This window comes from Maylandia zebra, linkage group LG10 (assembly GCF_041146795.1).
Source record: "Maylandia zebra isolate NMK-2024a linkage group LG10, Mzebra_GT3a, whole genome shotgun sequence".
Lineage (NCBI taxonomy): Eukaryota > Metazoa > Chordata > Actinopteri > Cichliformes > Cichlidae > Maylandia > Maylandia zebra.
The window spans coordinates 3299492-3320625 of NC_135176.1; the positions used below are offsets into that span (position 1 = coordinate 3299492).

Below are 21134 nucleotides of genomic sequence, written 5' to 3' on the forward strand. Positions count from 1 at the left end.
AGCACTGCTGACAGTGTCATGGCAACTGGCACAATGTTCACCCCAGTGTCACTGGCTCTGCCCTCCTGACAGTGGTGTGGTGTGACAGGTGCACCTGAACCTTAAGCAACCCCTCCCAATAATATAGACGTGCTCGACAGTTAAGTGCACCTTGTCTGTTATATCCTTGATGCAGCTCTGCTCTGTTTATGTGCGGTGCACTGTAAACCTCCCAAAATGTGCAGAATATTTAGAATAGTAAGAGTTGAGCGTACTATTATAAAGCTGAATTTTATAAGTGGATAAGTGGAAATGTTTTCGGAATGTAAATGTTGTCTCATAGTTCATATGTCTTATTTGGTCTCTCTTTTTTATTCGTTTAATTGTTAAAAAGTAGTGTAGCACTGTAATTCTGTTACTTTAGGTATGCATGAGCAATGTAACTCATTACATGCTACAATCAAAGGGAATTAAATGACAATTACTTTGCAGAACAAGAATGATTCTCCGCTCTTGTTCTGCATGTAAAAGATACTGAAATTCACTACAAATATTTTTTTTTCACACTGAAAAGAGTGAACAATTGTTAGCAATGATGGGAAGTGACGCTGCAAACTGCTTCACTCGTGGCTCCACAGCTAAAACACAACCTGAGCAGTTTACAGTAGATTTAAAAGAAAAAACCATGGCTAAATGCACAAAATTAATAAAGACGTACAACTATAAAATGTGCTATAGGGAGAAAATGTCGCACAAACTCACAATACCTAAGGAAGGAGAATTTGCAGGAAAAAACAAGTTCACAGTGCTTAGTGTGTGAACCTTTGAGTTTATTTGGGTAACACTGTGGCGTGGTGGTTAGCACTGTTGCCTCCCAGCAAAACGGTTCCAAGGTTTCCTGCCTTTCTGTGTGGAGCTGTGCATGTTCTGCCCGTGTTTGCGCAGGTTCTCTTCGGGTACTCAGGCTTCCTCCCACTGTCCAAAGACATGCAGTTAGTGGGGTTAGATCAACTGGTGATTCTAAATTGCCCCTAGGTGTGAATGTGAGTGTGAATGGTTGTCTGTCTTTCTGCTAGCCCTGTGGCAGACCTGTCTGTACCCTGCCTCTTGCCCCCTGACAGCAGGGACCCTGATTTGGAGAAGTAAATAGATGGATTATTTGTAGCTCAAAGCACTCCTCCCATAAATCAAGTTACTTCTGGTTTTGCACTTCTGATTAAAGGAAAAAGAATCGGGGTCAAAAACGCGAAGCCCAGCTGGCCAGGTGTTAATAAAGATAACGCAGCAGTAAGATTATACATGCGTCCATATGTGCCTCCGTGCACACATTCGTTTCTGTGTCTAGGCATGAACGCTTAAAGGCTTACTAGTGTGCATGTGACACGGGGAGCGGGTGGGTGGCTCATGCTTTATGTAGTCCAAGGTTTGTGTCGTGTGCGATGCTGCTCAAGTGCATAAGGAGCAGGGGGCGGTGGGGGTGGTGGTGGTGGGGATAATCCACTGAAATGACAAGCTGCATAAGGAATTATTCACAGCTCTCACAAGGCCCTTTGCTTTTGAAAGACATTGCTGCGAGGGGCTTACTGCTCGAGACCTGAATGTTTTCAAGGTAGTGGGCCTGAATTTTCAATTTGGATCCAATCAGGCCTAATCTACATTTGTCGTCTGTTCGGTGGCTGTGAGGGGAGAGTGCAGAGAGGAGAAGGAGCCGTGTGCAGTCAATCTGAAATGTTGCTAAGTAACAGAGACGGCAGACAAGGTGGTGAAATGAATGTGATATAGTGCTGTGTAAATCCCTGCTTCTCACACAGTTTCTCCCCTTTTCTCTTTTTTCTCCCCCCCACTCCACCCAACCTTCTCGTCCTCCCTCTTTTCTGTCTCTCGCTCACTGCCATAGGTCCCCCCCATGTGAGATCTGCAAAGCTGAAAGGCGCCGCTGACAGAACCACAGCCAGGCCATAGGACAGACATCCCAAACATCCACAGCCACGGAATGTGTCAACATCTTTGTGGTGAAATCCCGCTGACTCCTCAGTTGCTTTTCACATAAGCCTCGAGCTGGGCCTTCTGGGATCCTGCGGCATTTAAAGGCATACAACAATGCCTGGGAGGCCTACCTGCCCCGGATTGTCTCCAGCCATGATTGCTGTTTTAACACAGTGGTGACTGTGCCCACTACAGAGAGGATCACATCCATCTAGTGCATCCACCCCTCCCCTCTGCTGTACACTGACTCGGTGAAATAGCCTGCCCGCTTTTTGGTATTTAGGAAGTACATGCCACTGTCAACCAGATGACCTAGTGGACATATTTCCCAGTAAGAAGTGCTGAGCCATACGAGGGGATCCTAGTATTGAACATGACTCATGGGGAGGAGCCTGGCCCTGAGACACACAAGGATTCAGCTGTTCTAACTTATCTGGAAGGTTTACTGATGCATCCAGTGGTGGCCGGGCCTGGGGCCACGGCAAGTGGGAGGTCTGAGGCTGCCCACAGCAATCAGGAGCAGGGTGATAAGGTGGGTGGGCCCTTCCAACTGCCCAACCATGGACCCACAGCTCCCAAGGGTGGAACCAATGGGCCCACTCTGGGTTCTTCTCAGCACCTCAAGAAAGCCCGCTTACTGCGCTCGGGAGCTTGGAATGATCCAGGGAACCAGCGAATGAGCTCACCCCCAGCGGAGCTGAATGGCCAAGTGGGAGGGATGCAGAATGGAGCACTAGAGGGATCTCCTCATGCTGGAGAGAGCACCCTGCTTGCGTCACTGCTTCAGTCATTTAGCTCACGACTTCAGAGTGTGGCGATGTCTCAGCACTCTAATAAACCCCCGAGTGAGTGTTCGTCTCCATCCAAGGCGCCACCTGCAGACAAAGAGCCACTACCTGTGTACGGGACAGCCTCAAGCCGCTTAAAGGGCCTGATGAGAAAGAGCAAACTTCAGAATCATAGCAACACACCTTACAGTCGTCGTGGACACAGCCAGGACAGACCCCCAGAATCACCTCGCTCAGCACACAGTGCCACGCCTCCTGCTGCTCCTACAGCTGCAGATTCAGTTTCCTGTGCAGAGCGACTGAAGGCCGTGGCTAACATAGTGAAAATCCGCTCTAGTCCAGCGCCTTCACCTAAGCCCAGTGTCGCCTGCAGTCAGCTGGCCCTGCTGCTGTCCAGCGAAGCCCATCTCCAGCAGTATTCCAGGGAGCATGCACTCAAAGCACAGCTCTCTGGAAGATCAGCCAGCGAAAGACTAGCTGCCATGGCAAACCAGCAGCACAACCAGGACAAAAGGCCACCCAGTCTGCCCGGAGCTCCAGACACGCTAAGCTCCTTAACAACCCAAAATGGAATGACAACAACCACCACAGTAACGACAACACTCCCTCGAATGGCCCTGTCAAATCCACAGAGCCCCTCTTTGCTGCGTGGCCACAGCCAAAGCTCCCCACCCACTCCCCCACGTGCTCCAAGCCACACTCACAGCCAGCCATCTCGGGAGAAACGAGGCTTTGACTCGCGTCCAACCCGCCCACCCCAGACATGCAGTAGCTTGCTGCTGCTGCTGCTGAACAATCACAACAACCAGAAGCAGCTGACCAAGAATGGGCATTTGGAGGACAGCTGTGGCATTCTGCCACCAAGTGGCTCCTCTTCAGTCACCTCAGACAGCGAATGCTCCACCCAGGAGCGGAGCCTGACCAAGGACAGCAGCGATGCCGAGAGCTCCTACTCGAGTTGCTCTCCCATTGACCTCTCCATGAGAAGCCGTGTCAATATGCAAGATGGAGGGCTCAAAACTACAGTTCCCTCTTCCTCCGCCTCTTTCACCTCTACCCTCTCTACTTCCGCCCCAGGTGCATTCTCTCCTCAAGCTTCTGCTCAGCCCCCCACCACAACTTTATCTCCATCTTCTACTGTTGTCTCCTCTGTTTCCACCTCTATTTCTTCCTCTTCCTGTATCTCTACCTCTTCCCTGGACAAACTAACAGAATCTTTAATAAACAAGTGGAAGCCAGAGCCATCAGGATCAAAGGTGTCCAAGGGCAAGGACCCTGAAATGAGCCCAGACCGAAAGTCCCACCCTAAAGTCACACTCATGCAGCTTCTTCTTGAGCGCAGAAATAATGAGATGGTTAAGAAAAATGTTGGTAACCAAGATTCACCTCTTGATGTAACTGTAGCCACCATGTCTCGAAACCAGCCAAAAGGACTGGTATCTTGGGAAGAGGCGAGGACAAAAAGCCCCATAGATAGGTCTGTAGCTCCAGCTCAGCCCCTCTACTCACTTGGCCGTGACCCAAGCGGTGCTCTGTCCCCATATTCCTACCCTTCCCCCAACGTCCAATCCAGCCCACTGGATTTGTGTAAATCTAAAACCTTCCCTGCTGAGAAGGCCTCAGAGCCCGCCTTCAGTGCTAGTAAACTGTTACAGAATCTGGCTCAGTGTGGGACAGCTTCCTCCCCACCCACCCCCTCTGGTAAAGGGCTGGGCCAGGAGCACGATGCCAGCAGGCCCCTTGCCCTTTTGGAAAGACTCAATGCTCCAATCGGCAGGACCACCACCACCACTCCACTCTCTGATGGAGCTTCAGGTAGTGGCACACCCTTCAGTAGGAAGGAAGCTTCTCCTCCTTCATCACAGATTGAGAACCTTCTGGAAAGGCGCACCGTGCTGCAGCTCCTTCTAGGAACAAGCTCAGCTACAGCGACTGTGAGCCGCAAAGACAGGCCTAGTGGCAGTGGCAGGAGGAGTGTGGAGGCAGCGGGGGGATGCAGTGAGAAGAACCCTGGTGCTCACGTCACCTGCGACAGCTCCAATGGCCCCCCTCTGGATGTAAAGGTCAAATCGGAGCTCATGGAGGACGTGGGACCATCCTCTGCCATGTCTGAGGACGTGATTGGCAGAAAGAGGCTGAGTTGCTATGAGAAGAATAGCCTCGTCTCAGATTCCCAGCAGGACTTAAAGGCTGAACCCCGGCCTGCAGAGGTTATAGCAAAATATGGCCTCCTCAGCCAGTTGCTTAAACAACAGACTGCTACCTACTATACCAGTGCTGCTATGCAGGCTGACACACAGCTCAGACAGGTTAAAGAGGAACAGAGGGAGTATCCGAGCCCAAGCCCTAAGAAGAGGCGGCTCTGTTCAGATCGGACTGATAATTTGAGTAACATCAGCTCTCCAAGAGCAGTGGACAGTGGTGACACAAATATTTTTGCCTCCTCTGTTGTTCCGGTAGAGCCTGAGCAGCAGAGGACTCTAAAGGAAGAAGAGGTTCCTCCAAAGAGCCCACCGAGTGAAACCCTTACACGAGAGAGCCGGGGCTTCAATGTGCTCAAACAGCTGCTGCTCTCCGACAACTGCCTAAAGGAGCTGTCCCAGCAGCCCCGGGGGGCGCCCAGTCCTTCCGTCCTCCAGACCAACGGCAAGGCCAACGGTAGCATTCTCACTCAGCCTGCCCAATATCACAGCTTCCTCCAACTGCCCAGCTGGCATCCCCACGGTTCCCTCAACTCAGGGTTTCCAAGTAATCTCAGACCACTACCCACCCCTCCTCCAGGTGACAGTTCTCTGCGCTCCCCTTGGAGTCGCCACCCGTCCCCGTGGCCCATCACTCAAAAACGGGAGACGCCTACTTTAGTCAAACAGGAGCCTGAGAGCCCTGTGCGGTGGAGTAGTCAAGAGAACGAAGAGGAGGACGAGGGTTGTGACTCAAACCCAGACTCTCCACGGCTCTCGCGGTCCAACCCCATCCTATATTACATGCTGCAGAAGGGCAGCATCCAGCTAAGGAAGGAGGGGAGAGATCAGGCAGAGGGAGCCCATTCTGTGGTCAGAGTTAAAGAAGAGCCTATCAGTGACATGCATGCCTATGAACGCAGCCTGAGCTCTACCCCTCAATCACCCGCCCACAACGACAAGCACAGCCATGAGAGCCAGGGGCTGAGCCAGTCGTCTGAGTAGAATTTGTATCAACTGCAGAAAAATAGAAATGGAAAGAAATTCACTGACTCTGTTTGTTTTTCATTTTTTGAATGACTTGCCAAATTGGTCTGATGAGACAAATGACAAAGAATGCAAATTGAATGATTTTTTTTTTTCAGGTGGCATAGAGCAAATTCAGATGCACTTCTGCATCGATTTTTAAATAGTGAGGTCATGGAACGGTACAAAACAGCTGTATCTTAGCAGAATGCCACAAAAGCCAAAACTGTGCATCAGTCACAGATCAAACCTTCCCATCACTGATTGTCATGCTCTACATTTTGTACTACAATGTTAATTACGGAGCCCTCCTTTATTATTGTTATTTTTTTTTTTACACTTTCTTACTAATTGAACTGTACACATATCACTACTCCAAGTCCTCCTGTTGCCTGCCATAAAACATTTAGAAAGAACATTTCAAGCAACATCCATTATTGATGACTCTAAAAATGTTAGTGCTCAGTTCAGTGGACATTTATTTATTTTCTCCATCAGAACATTTCCAGATAGACAGAGACCCATCAATTTTAGATAAGATTCCAAATAGTCACGGCGGTCTATTACAACAGTGTCCGTGCTAAAGTCATTCAGAGGACCTTAAAAACGGCATTCGGCGAAGATCCCGCCGCGACGAATGCTTTGTTCCTCGGGATTCACGGTGTGGCACAATTACCAGTGGAGAAGGAATATATCGTTGGCGCTTTAAACGGTCACAACTCATTGTTTTCGCTTTTATTTGAAGTGCGTGTTTCGAGGCCAATATTCGACAGTGCAAATTCAGGGCACTATGTTTGCAGATTGAGCCGTTTGGAGCAGATGGGTCAACAGAGCGAGCGCGGCTCTTACAGTTGAGCAACTGCGTGTAAGCAGGTTTCTAGAGCAACAGTTAAAAAGGCAGTGTGTGAGAAACTTATCTTGCGACCCTGGTTAAACCCAAGGCACTTTTCTTCATGCACACAGAAACTTTTGAGTGTGACGCACATGGCTTTTTCCTTTTCATTTCACTTAAAAGGAGTACCCAGACTTTGCACTATCGAGTCCTTGGAGTCCTTTTCAGAATCATTTAATGGCATGTGATAATAAAAAAGAAAAAACAGTCAGTATTGTTATCTGTTGAGAATTTGACAGTTTGTGATTTTTTTTCCCTTTATTTCTTCACTATTGTGGTTTATAGATTTTTTTATTGTTATTATTATTTGTTTGTGGCAGTCTCTTATCTCATAAAATGTCAAAAGAATTGCATGATAATAAAGAGAAGACCACAGGTACATCTTTGTTTTGAAAGCAGCTGGATGTGTGTACCTGCCCCCAGCAATCACCAAGACCTTTTGGTGTCTTGAGGGATATCTGGTTGATCTAGCTCCTTATTTTTGGATCGTACTGTACTCTTTTCAGTTGATCTCACATACTGCTTTATCGATTTTAGTCTCGTGATCTTTTTACTACATATGAAGTATGTCTCTTCAATTATTAATACATTTTCACAATGGTTAAATATATTTGTGTAAATAGTACTTTCAGTATGAAAGATGACTATTTTGTAATGTTTAAGAAAAGATATTACCCTAGTTTTTAATGCCCTGATATGTAAATATGAATTATATGCGTACAAGTGTACATACAAAGGCCGAGGATGCTATGCCCATCGTTTTCCTTTTTTCTTTTTTTCTTTTGGTTGGTTTGTTCTCTGCATGTGTCTCTATGTGGTAAATGATAATCTATCCTGCGCTGTGTTGTGTAATAATGTCTGACTTTCCTCACTGCTGCCTGTTGCATGCAGACGCATGGGAACTACCTGTGTATCCCTACTGGTGATGGGGGAAAATGTCAAGTCTTAAAATAGGTCTTTTATATCACAGAGAGAGAGAGGCTGGTTTAGAATATGAACAGTCCCTAAATAACCACAGACTGTTGAGCAAGTTGATTTAAAAAAAAAAAATGTGTGGAAAAATAAATGTGCATTGAATATTTTTGTGATTATTCTTTTCTGTTACTGGTTAACAAAGCTCTGTGGAAGAGTTTGGGGGGATGTAGGTGGGGGATTGACGTACAATCATAGATCTGCATTGTGCATCTAAGAAATACATTTGTAGCAGCAAATATATATATAAATATATATATTAAAAAAAGGATGTTTCATTTTTTTCATGTGAAGACCTGAAACATTATTTCATTTTTTTATGTTTTCATTTTTGGTGTTCATTTGCACTGATATCTGAAAAATAAAGGACTAAAATGCATGACCTAGTATGACTGTGTTCCTCTCTTTCCAGTTTAGCAGCCAGCAGTGTGCTGGGACAAATGTCGGGACAGTGTTTGCTCATTTGTAGCGCCCCTCTTCTTTTAACAAAGTCAAATAGTGAATGTGTAGAAGCTGAACTTTAGATGGAGGCGTGCTGTCCTATACTGTTCCAGACCATCAACAGTGCTGTGTCTTTTTTTCCATGATGCACAAAATGTTTTTAGTTTCAGGGAAGGCCAGTTCACCTGTAATCTTCTACTATGTTGCTGGTGGAATTGTGTATCTGAAAAATGCAAGGCCTTTTCATTGAGCCTCATTTACTAAGCTTACATTGCGATTTATTAATATTTTCATACCTGGATTTTTCGTACTTTAGAAACAACTTTAAAAGTCTCTCTGACCATGTATACAAACAAATGATAGCCTGGTTGCCTTTAAATTTGAATACTACTACTACAGCTACTAATAATAACACTACAATGGAAAAAAAGAATGTATGTAAATGACATTTAACATTAGCAGCTTCAAATAGCACTCTTCTAGTGGGTTCTGCTGAAAAGCATTTTGAAACTACATGCTACATTAGCATACACAGACTGATGCTATGAATGCACTGCAAACACTTTAGTCTCCCTCACAGCCACAGTCAGTTGAGAATTACCCCAACATGCATGTTTTTGCACAGGGAGAACATGTAAACTGTACAGACAGGGTCAGACCAGGCCATGTATTTAATAAGGCAGTCCAGGATCATAAAAAATGACATTTTTAGCCAAAATTAGACACAACCACATCTTTTTAAGGCTGCAACAGGCCGATTAGATTTAGCCCAGATGTTGCTTCATTGACATGATCAGCTTAGTTGTTGTGAGCAGTCACTTTAACACAACCAAAGCAACCAGCAGTGAAACTGAACAACTACTGCACCCCAATATCAGAGTAAGGTTTAACATTAAAGCACATTATTATTTAAAGAAAATGACATCAAAGCCAAACAGCGCTGCGTGCAATCAAAGAGTCCGGTCTATTAAAAGAGTGAGAGGATGTCCTGTATTTGCCCCTAAACCCCTGCTTCTGAGTTGGCTGCTGTTCACTGTGTTGCCGAGTCTTTAACAAAGGCAGGAAAGACACTGAAAGAAGGGAGGACACGTGAAGGTCACCAGATGCACACCGAGTGCCCAAGGATGTGCCCTACACAAATGGAACGTATATCTTTGATTTAGAGCCTACAATAGATTTCTTTGTGCGGTCGTTACAAAACCTTAATTCTCGTGTCCCATCTGAAAAATTATCCATTTAGCGATAGTTTTCTCGACTTGAGAAAAAACAGCCTGTAGCGTGAGATTTCCTAAAGGTGAGGACAAGTTCAAGCTAAACTTCCCCTGCACCGTCTGAATATGAAGTCCAGCGAGTGAACAGACAGCTTTTTGTCTGCAGTGCACTTTTGAAATTGCAGCACAGTTCCTCAGCCCTGACTTCCCTTTTATTTAATCCTCCCCATGACTGACTGCACTCTCTTTAAACTCCCAGTAACCTTTCCCCTCAGTGAACTTCTCCATTTCAAGATTCTTATCAAGGCTGAACTACCAGTAACCTCTCGATTTCCTCTGATTGCCGGAGCAGCGGCAAGCTTAAAGTAGGCGGCTGCGAGTTTAAGCTGAGGTCAAGGTGTAAAACTTGACAATCGACTGTTTGTCTGTGGCTTCGCTCTTTGATTTCCTGACCTCAGCATGAGGCCAAAAGGATGTAAACGCTGCACATAAGGCCGCCAGCAACTCAACTGCAGACCGAGCACTCGGAAGTCCCACGACAGACGTTTTCATAGTTACGAGATGTCCAGAAATGATTTCCTGGCATTGCAGATGCTTAGTCTCTGACAAACAACTTAATGACTGCACTTAACGTGCTGGGCCAAGGGTTTATCTGCATGGGAACTTGTTCGAAACAGCAAGCCTGACGACTTTAGTGTAAATGAGATGCTTTCCTCTTTATGTGCTTTGTTTATTCACATGGAGGCCATACAGAGCTAACACTTGTCACCAGTCGTCTTAGTGATGGGTGTGATAAATCCGCTCCCAGATGTTTCATCGCCCTTTTCTTAGCGAAGCCTTTGAACTTTGAGCATGTGATTTGACCTCAAATGTTATGTAAACATACGCGTGCGCACACACACACACTCTGTCACACATACGATCTAATTAGCATTTTATGGGTCTCATGTCCCATTTGGAGTGTCATTAAAGTAGAATATATAAATAAAAGGCTGATATGCCTCACAGATACCAGTCCAACTGTTTCTGTACTTTGCCTTGAGGTGATGCTTCTCCAGCGGCTGGATGAGCAGAGCCACAAGTCAGTATTCAAAAGGATTGAAGCGAAACACCTGGGGAAACTCATGCACTAAGGAAAAAAAGGTCCCAACGTTTGATTTCACAACCTTATACTAGCCCTCCCTCCCCGAGGCTTTTGAAGATGTACCTCTTTGTGAAGTCTTTCCCTTAACCCCCCTCCAGGGTCATGACCTCTTGCCTCACCTCCCTCGACCTGACCTGGCTGATCCTGTTTCCCGGGACAGGATCAACTGTTGGCCCCGCAGCTGTAGCTCCCCCTCCCCTCTCTTCCTACCCCCCCCCCCCCCCCCCCCCCGACACCTCCTCTGCACACATATGCACTCAAACCACAAACCACATCTCCCTGCTTCCGCTCCCCAGCAATACACTCAGGCCACTCTCGCAATCTCTCATGTAAATATGACAAGTGGCGGCATGGCTCAAGCCCTTTCTTTTCTTTTGAGCTCGATAGCCTCTTGACCCTCACTGTTTCCCATGGCCTCCCAGTCCTCATACATGATGTGGTAATTATTCACGAATGACTAATAGCCCAAATGTGCAGAGAGGCTGCAGAGAGGGTGAACACTGCAAGTGAAAATACAGCAGCTCTGATCAGCGATGGCAGTTTTATAAAGCTTCCTTACTTATGTCCATGTGCAGGCCTGTAAACAGGCCCGATGTAATATTCATGATGAGTGAGAGTCCCTGTAGTCCACAGAGCAGGCTGCCAGCTTGAGGGATCTTGGCTGACACTAAAAGAACATGGATGGTATTTGCCATGTCAGATAAGCACAAGGGTAAATGTTTTACAAACTGGCCAGGGAGAGCTAGCAGTGTCAGTCTCCTGTCTGCCGGCGTCTTGTATTGCTTCTGATCATCTCAGAAAGTTTCTCCTTTCAAAGAAGTTCTCGCTTACACATCCTGAGGTATTCGATTAGTAATGACGGGAGCGAGCATTCCTGTTTTCATAGGCGATTAAGCTCACGCTTGATCTGAATCTTAATTTTCTCCGTTTGAAATCGAGTGACAGCAAACAATGAACTGCCATCTCTTTATTTTCCACCTCTCTCATGTGAACGATGTCATCTTCGAGAAACGTTTTTACCGCTAATTTCCTGTATGAATCGTGACACTGTGGTTGATCTGCAGGGTCATGAACTTTTCAAGTAAACATCTCTCAAAATCCCCGGTACAGTGAGAAAGGGCAGTTTAGTGTCAACCAGTCTGGCTAAGACCAGCTTGGGATGTGAACTTTGTGCAGACTTAGGATGAAGCCTGCCAAACTTAACTCTGTTGAATTAGCTTTCTAATATTCAACTCAGTGTGAAGTCATAAAGGGAAAAAAACAGAATGAAGCTGTATCTGGCAGTCAGAGGGGATTTGGTTGCATTTCAGAAAGTGAAGATGTTATGTTAAGAGCACTTATTAGTTTGACAGCATGATACAATATTTAGAAGGGAAGACGATCCATAAGACACGGGGAGGAACACCAGTTTACCTTTATATGGGAATATAATAGCTCCAGATTATAAATGCTGCCCCTGTACTCGTGTGGCATGCCTCATATTTTAATCATTAGCTTGTTTGTTTAGTGTTGAGTTTTTTCAGCCTGCCAGCAGCAGGAGTTTATGGACGACAAAGTCTTGATGTTGCTATGAAATTTTGCACAGATGTCTATGTTTCACAGGAGATTAATCTTATCGACTGTGAGGAACTTTAACTATAGGGCCACTAACAGAAACTGAATTTTTTCTCTTTTGCATTTAAATATGACATTTTACGTCATGGTAACCAGGTTATATATGATCTTGACAATCCCACGACTCTTCATTCATCACTGTGGTTCTCAAACTGGGCCCCACAGCAACTGCAGATGGAGCATAGATGCCCATTTTTGTAGGACAAATGAATCTTGATTTTTCTTTATTGTCAATAACTTACTTTATTTAGGAAAATCTTGCTGTGTAGCTTCAAGCTGGGTGTTTTTGCCATGTTACTGTTTAAAGGCTGGATGAGTGAGGCGTAGAGCTAACAAAGGAACTGGGGGACACAGTCTAGAAACTTGCAGTTACAAGGTAAGGCATACATGTCCTTAATTTATCTTAATTTACAATATTAAGATCATGTTTTAAATAAAACTTGAAGCTAGTAAATGAAACTATAAACCAATTAGGAAAGCATTTACTGAAGAGGGAGCCCAAGGGTCATGTTCCAACAGACTCTCATTCACAAAGGTCATCCCTTTCTGGTCATTAGAAGTCAAGTTCAAGGCAGTGCCTCACTGGCAGCAGGTATTCATCTTTTTAACAGATCAGATGTGACTGATGAAATTTGGGGGACAGATTTACGAACACATTACGCCAGCACACACTGGGTTTTGGTGTAAAAAAAAAAAAAAACAAAAGAAAAAAAAACCCCCCCAGAATATTTAAAGTGCATAAACTGATTTTCTAATGTTTTCTAATGTTTGCAAGATGCAATTTACAGCCAGCTGGACTTTTTCTTTGTATGAAATAGAAATGAAATGACTGTGCTTCAGAAAATAGCACAACTTAAGTGAATCACCTCTAAAACTAACCACACCTATCAGCACGCAGACACTATGTTGCCACGTTTGTTCAATCTGGAGTTCTGAATTTCTGAAGCTGCATTTATGTGCTTTAGGTCAGCAGTCCCCAACCTTATGCCACGGACCGGTTTATGACTGACAATATTTTCACAACCTTTAAGGTGTCGTGGATTATATATTATAAAAATAATAACGTTAAAAACCGATAAAAACCCTGAGAACCATCAATTTCACACCTGAGCCTCAACTCTCGCAGCCCGGTACCAAACAACTCACGGACCGGTAATGGTCCGGGGCCCAGGGGTTGGATACCGCTGCTTTAGATGGAAAGAAAATGGGGTCATCATAAAGAGTGTGATTAATTGTATTGTTCAGAACTGTTGTATGATTGTCTGCATTATGAACTGCCTTCATTCTGGATGTCATAGATTCAACAAGATGCAGGAAGCATCACTTACAGATATTGGTCCTTTTAACATGCTAGTATCAACGCAGCTCAAGAAACCAGTTTGTGATTATTTAAATTTTGTAACCTGCTCGAAGCATGGTCAGCAACAACACTCAGGTACGTCGTGGTCAATAAATGATGCTGATAATTTCATGTTTCTATGATTTCTATGGTGAACAAACTTGTTTTTTTGAGATGACGTGATGCAATCTAGCAACAGTGGTTAGTTGCCTGGACTCACAATATCATAAGATCACACAAAATTTATTCACTGAGGTTATAAGAGGCAGAAACGCATACACACACCATGTGTATGCTATTGCTATTTATTGTAGTTTAACCTGTCAAGGACAAAAACGTGAAGAAAATTCTGTATCAAGCCTTGTAATCATAGCTTCCCTACTTTTTTTTCAAGCTTTGAGTGACAGCTCTGTGGCGCAGTGGTTAGAAATGTTGCCTCACAGGAAGAAGATCCTGAGTTTGAATCCACCATCTGGCCGAGGCCTTTCTGTGTGGAGTGTGCATGGGTTCTCTGGCTTCCTGCGACAGTCGAAAGACATGCAGTTAGTGGGATTAGGTTAACTGGTGATTCTAAATTACCCGTGAGTGTGAATCAAAACGGTTGTCTGTGTTTGTCTTCATTAGACTGGCGACCTGTCCAGGATGTACGCCGCCTCTCGCCCTGTGAGAGCTGGGATAGGCTCCAGTGCCCCCCGGCAACCCTGATAAGGACAACTATGTGAATTTGTTATAAATTGGAGGGAAAAAAAGGTGTGCATGATAAATTTTATGTTAACACACCACAAAATACCTCCTTAAATGAACTTAAAATAATCACAGAAAAGATTTCTACATTAATAAATGACTTTCTATTAGCATTAAGTATTTTTGTTGGGCTAATGTAATGTAATGGGTTGGATCAGCTCAATGAAGTTGGACTCAACTACAGTAAATAAGTCAATTCATCATTAATTAATTAAGTTGGCTTAACTCAAGTAAATTAAGTTGAAACAACAGAATCAGTCCCGTGGAAATGCTTTCCATTTTTTACGTGAATCCAAATAATTTTTTCGTGCAGGGAGTGACAGTTAATTGTGTACACAAAGAAGATGATACTAAACAATCCTCATGTAATTTCTGTCAACAAGGTCGAGATGAGCAGTAAAACACAGACTAATGCTGCTTTTGTTAAGCTTTATAAAAAAATGTACTGAATTTGAAACATAGTTTATTTGGGAAGTGGTGAAAGTCCTGCCCATTATCTGGGAAAGACACCTTGAAAATGGCTGAAATCCTCAAAAATAATGATCTTGTCAGGATACCCGACATCGAGCCACGACAGAGTTTAACTACTTCATTCTTTACGCTGTCATAAAATCAATGCTCCTGCTGCACTCTAAGCTTCAAAAAAGCAAAGGGGAAAAACACAATCAGTGTTATTTTAAAATGAAACAAGCTTTGTATTATTGTTGGCACGACAGCTCCCGAAAAAATGCAGTGATATGTCTTCACTGCCTGTAGACACTGCTGTGCTGCGACGGTTTAAGGCACCTGATCATTTCCATATCACATAGGAACATCTATGGTAGTCCCATTGAGTCTGTATTCTAATTTACTTAATAAGAAAATCAAATCCTGAGATGTCCACGGATCTTGCTTGTTTCCAGGAAAAAAATAAAAAAATAAAAATAATAATAATATATATATATATACATATATTCCACACTAAAGCAGAACCTTGGTCCTGCTTTAGTGTGAAGAAAAATGCTTTCAGATGACCCATCAGTTTTTACAGCTTCATGTTTTATGACATATAAATTTGCTGTTGGGGAACAATAAGTGAGTAGTGTTGAAAACAACCACTGAGGTTTGCTGCATGAAAAAACAAAGACTGGATTTGATTGATTTACTGATTGGCCGTCTGCTTTCCTTTGCAGCTTCCGTAGATGCATTGTATTTTCTTTTCCTGTTTATAAGTTACCCTCACATTAGTGAATTTAAGATTGAAATGAGGTTTAACTGAATGGCTTGTATTAACAAATAAGCCTTTAAAACAAATGATGTGTTTCAGTGCGATCGGAAAACCTGCACTCCTCGCAGTTATATGTAATTTTATGCTGACTCTTTTTCTTAAAGACGTCATGGACTCATAAAAAAAATTCAGATAGATAGATAGACTTTAAACCAAATCATTCTTGGACACTGGCTCGTGTCTAAAACCCCTGAGGAAAAAAAACTGAAGAAAACCTGGCAGGTACAAAAGCAGACTCAAGAGCAGCACATGGCCCATAACCATACAGGTATTTCAACATTTTGTTTCCAAAACATTGTTGCAATATAATGTGTATACAGAAAGTCTGCTTGAAGCCAACCCAACCTGGTCTGTTTGCAAAGGGTCTTATTTTAGCCACACATGAAGCACCATAGTTGGTTCGTTTGCTTAAAGAGGGAGATCCTGGGGGGAAATGGGCACATCTCAAAACATTTTTAAGCATTAATTTTCTAGTTCTGCTTATTTTTTTATTATCTTTCAGGTTCCACGGAGCTGGTATAGCCAGAAAATTTGCTAAAATAAAGAAGCAAAACTGACTGTGAAATCTCATCGGTGCGTTCGTGGATTAACTGAATTCTACAATACAATAACGTGTAACTGTTTTATTCAGTATGCGGGGTAAACCTTTATCCCACATATTGGTGTGGCAGGTCTAAAAGGCAGGTCTATGTCCTGGAGCACGGGCTCATCATGTTGTTGCATTTTCACATATATTAGAAATTTAAATATATTTAAATGGCTTCAATAAGTAAATCCAGTTGTATCTCTGTGACAAGATGCAAGAAAGTATCAACATTTTACTCCTTTATGAAGTCATTAATGCGATGGACGTGTCTGCAAAGTGTGGCAGTTACAGTGGAGTCATTTATAGAGCCAAATTGTCAATTAAATGCTCGGCTGTTCTTAGGCTGGTAGCACTGGCATCACTACACAGGAGTGAAAATATTGCATGTAGTTTGGATCAAACTTTAAATACGTTATTATAAAATGTTTGTTGAAGTTCAGATTAGACCATATGGGCCCCATGAACTAACATGAATGCTACATCCTTGTGTTAAAGGACAGTTGTAATGTACATGCGTTGTTGTTGGATTACTGTATCGGGCAGAGCGAGAAGGAGGATTTTCAATGTCCTGGTGCGAGTGGAGCTATTATCATACAGCCCTCGGGCTCACTTTCGGGATCTGTTTTGATCTTCAACAAACAAGCAGACATCAGCTTGTCAGCCAAGGATCTATTCAGACTGCAGCGGCTTCTGTTTGACTTTGCCAATTGATTCATCAACTTATTTTCTGATTGGTTTCCTGACAGCTTCCCCGATTCTCTGACTGATAGCTCTACTTTTTGCCTTGAGGTCAAACTGTGTGATGTGTCTGCTCAGACAAGAAGGCTGTTTTAAGAGGCTGCCCTGGGTGTTTAAGGTAACCTTCACACACTCTGTGGTGGTCAGTGAATATTTCAGCACACTGCACATAGAAGTATAAAATATTGATTAAGGCACCGTGCTGAAAAATGAAAACAGACTCTGTGATTTATAATGCTACTTGATTTGGCAAGTGGAATCATTTTCATGTTTCATTCCTTTTTCCACATTTCTGCTGCTGCTGTGTGGGGCTGTGATTATGCAAGCTGGTGCTCCAAAGGAGGATGTTGCCATCTGCTGGGAGAAAAGCTGAATAGCATGGGGTAACAGCACAACCTTGATTTGTTGCTATGACAAAATAATGTATTAATACTGTTATATATTTATATTACTATATGTTTATGGATATGAATTAAATTCAAACTCAGTTTGAGCTAAATCGCAGTTATTGTTATAATGAAACTACAAAATGTACACTGATCAAATCCTGTTTACATCCTCAGTTCTGTTGCCAGATCCTTCTTCCAGTGCCATCATAAAGTTCTGATGTTTCCCATTAATATTTATATGTACTAGTTAGATGACACAGTTCATGTTAACAAAGCATGCTGACAGCTACAGTTATAACTATTACAACAATGCTATTCCTGAACATCTAAAGGATGACCCAGTTCTGTGTGAGAGGACTGTTCTCTTCCATCTTGCACTGAATTAATAACAGCTGACAGACCTGAAAGCCCAGTGTTTGGATGTTGGTGTTATTATCTCGGTCTGAATAATTAGGACAGAATGTGGACAGCTGAATTCAGTGCCTTACACTTGCAAGACCCCCACGCTGGCGTTCACAAACTATGAAATACCATAAAGGTAACAGATGTCATGAGCTTTGAAATGTTGCTGTGATAGGAGAAAATGATCATAACTGCCCCTAATAAATGAACAAACCAGGAATGTTGTCAGTCATCTTTAGCCTGACAAGCAGCCTTTTCTATCCTTATCATCCTTTCATGGAAGGGGATGGCATTTTTTGCTCCAGAACCCCGAGTGAAAACCCCGGGTGTGGAAATTTGACTGTTATATAATTGTAAAGTAGCACCTCCTTGAGGCCAAATGATTCCTCTCATCTTACAGGAGGTAAGGATCAGGAGTAGAAGGTGAACACTGGGCACCGAGCATGGAGGCATACTAAAGGGAAAGGCAGTTCTCAATATATGAGAATTAAAGTGAATCTGATACTAATACATCACAAAAAACAACAAAAACACGACTCAGATAGAGCAAACCACTGCTGAGGTAGCTCAGTCTAGGCAATATTTACTTTTAATGAAATAATATTATAAATTTTCTATATATTGAGTTTATTTTCTATGTTTTTAAAATGCAGTTTAAGAAGTTTTTAGTGCAGTAAAAACAAATTGCATGCCTTTGTCATTTGTCACCTACTAAAGATCCATTTTAATATACTTTAACACAACCGGCAGATGTGAAACATAAAAGTGTGATCAGAGGTCAAATGTTCAGATTCAAACTATAATGTGATATTTAAACTCACCGTATACCAGTATCATTTCCTAAATGTTGCCAATAGGCAGCAGAATTTTAAGCAAAGTTTGAGAGATAACAGACATTTTATCCAAATTTGACCCTATTTAACCACAAAGAAGAGGCCAGAGGTTCAAAGTAACGTGATATTTAGAATTTTCATATATAGTTCCCTATATGCCTATATGTTTTCAATGCAAACAATGACAGGAAGAAACATAGTTTTTAAATAGCTGTGTATAGGATTATTAGCACTCTGAGCTTCGGGTCAATCTATTGACCTTGAAGAAAATGTCAGAGGTCAGATTTTAAGTCTTTGTACTTATAGGTTGACAATACACCAAGCTTATAAGAAAAAAGGTTCCAAATTATAAGGCTTTTTGTCTGTTTGTGACTGATAAATCATTAAGTTGACCTTGAAGACCTCAGTGGATGTCAGCCAAATTTTAATAGATTGTTAACACGACCCCACTCTACACCCCTCCAAAGAGTTATCAGAATTCATTCAAAACTTTTCGAGTTTACAGACAGAATGACACGCATGCAAACAGTACCAAAAACATAAACTCCTTGGAGGAAAAAGAAAAAGGCAGCTGCCCAGAATGTGGCACACACAATGGTTAAGAGAAAAAGTCTTGTGGATCACATGAAAACTATGAAGTCAGAGCATGTCCAACACAAACACTTTAACAGTCTGGTGTGTGTATTTCACACCCAAGGATTATAACAGTGACTGTATGTTTTTCTGCTACCTGACTTTATAATGGGAAATTGGATGGGTCACTGTACAAACTGTGAATGTAAGTTGAAGGAGGTATGCCTTACTTAAAGGCATAGTTTTGGAACTTGTCTATCATTATAATGTCACATTTTCGTGTAAGGACTGATGCTCATCTAGCACTTTTCTACTCTACCTGGGCACTTTGTCTAAGATTCGTAGACATAATGATGCATCGGGGCAACTTGGGGTTCAGTATCTTGGCCAAAGAAGCAGGGATCGAACACCCGACCCTCCGATTAGAAGACCAGTTGTAACCTTACCTTACAAAGCGACAAAAGCGATTGTTTTAAAATCATTTTAATTATATATATATATATATATATATATATATATATATATATATATATATATATATATATATATATATAATATTCCTTGAAAAATTCTGTTTTCAAGTACACTAAAACACAAACAAAATATCAAGAATTCCTTGGCGATTTGGTGCATTAAGAAATGTGCTGAAGCTAAGCAATAACAATGTGGTTCAAATGAATCGCAAAATTTCTGGCTATAATTGTAGTTTGCATTAATTTCCCCCAAAAGTCCCGTTCATGATGGTAACGCAGTTCAACAGACCTGAGTAATCGATCCCAGCTCACAGGCAGCGAAGAGCAATGTTTTCATGCCTACTGACGACTTGCGCTAGTCACTCTGCCATGGCGTCCGTAATGTCGCTGATTAAGGAGGGGACATCGTAGCATCTCCTTTTTATATCGCTTTGGTGAACGGTATATCGTGCATTTTGCTACTCCTGGTTTGAATTTAACAAAATTTCCCACTGAACCGGCCATGACCGTGGAGCAGAATGTCCTCCAGCAGCATTCTCAGAAGGTAAGCTGCCATATGATAACTTGGTGGCTAGCTAACTTTAGCTTAACTGTATTCCTACATAGTTTAGGAGCTCAAAGAACGCAGAGGGTGGGTGAATTAGTTCCTTGGTTGGTAGGGTGTACCTTGAATTGTTGTTTAAAGACGTCGTGCGTGACCCTTTTGTGAAGAACCGTTTGTAAATCCCACATAACTGCATGTAAGCTGGGCCTTACGTTACCCTGGGTCAGTGCTTTATTCAATATTTTGCTAGCCAGTGTACGTGCTAATGTAGCCGTTAGCGATAGCTAACGGTACCACGTAAAGTTACCTGAAACCCCAACATCGTCCTTTACGCTGGGTTACGTTTAACAGAAGCTAGCTATTCCTATATTATAACATGATGCTCTGCATGGTAACGTCAGCAATATGGGCTATTCGTCACTTAAAATAAACAAGGCTAAGTGACAGTGACAGATTTAACGTTAGCTTGTCGACGTCTTCATAGTAAGTAAATCTTTGATTTCTCTGACGGTTTTAGCTGAAGTCTTCTGATAAACTACCCCCCCCCCCCCCCCCCCCCTCACCACCAAATAAATTAATGTTTAGTTTGATCAAGTGCTTACTCTTTGTTTGTGTGAGCAAATGTTTCCTATGTTACTCATCACATATCTGATACCTTTGTTTACAAAGCATGTCCAACGGCGAAGGTGGAAACCCACCCGAGCAACGATGCTTGGCAGGGATTGAGTGTTCGGATTGCAAGCCAGGCGTGTGACAGTTCATAACCGGGAAGGCAGATTATTATGTTACATTTGATCACACCGCTCTCATTTTACCAAAGTGCATTAAGATCCGCTGCTTAGACGCCTAGTTATGCGATTTAGTCCGTGGCCACCATGCCCAGTACCGCATAGCTCTGGTTACTTATGTAACCACTTGAGTGATGTTGCTTAATCATAGGTTAGATGTTTGCTCCGCGGATCCAGAGTAAAGGAAATCATATTTTTGCAAAAGTCTTATGTAATTGCAGCGAT

General features: G+C 42.9%; 2 protein-coding genes across 7 annotated transcripts in view; both read left to right on the plus strand.

Moving 5' to 3' along the window:
• Positions 1 to 8202, plus strand: part of nrip1b (nuclear receptor interacting protein 1b) — a 39696-nt gene extending 31494 nt beyond the window's left edge. For both annotated transcript variants that reach the window (XM_004561598.3, XM_004561599.6), the window contains exon 2: positions 1877 to 8202. In XM_004561598.3, coding sequence (XP_004561655.3) covers positions 2339 to 5938 — 3600 coding nt within the window. In that variant the 5' untranslated portion in view covers positions 1877 to 2338 and the 3' untranslated portion in view covers positions 5939 to 8202. The remainder of the gene's footprint in view (positions 1 to 1876) is intronic.
• Positions 8203 to 19881: 11679 nt separating this feature from the next.
• The window catches only part of usp25 (ubiquitin specific peptidase 25), a 36243-nt gene continuing 34990 nt past the window's right edge, over positions 19882 to 21134 (plus strand). For 3 of the 5 annotated variants that reach the window (XM_012921976.4, XM_012921977.4, XM_012921978.4), the window contains exon 1: positions 19883 to 20121. In XM_012921976.4, the coding sequence (XP_012777430.2) occupies positions 20080 to 20121 (42 nt within the window). In that variant the 5' untranslated portion in view covers positions 19883 to 20079. Of the gene's footprint in view, positions 20122 to 21134 lie in introns of all 5 variants that reach the window. The other 2 variants (XM_076888900.1, XM_012921979.4) reach the window with 2 other exon arrangements.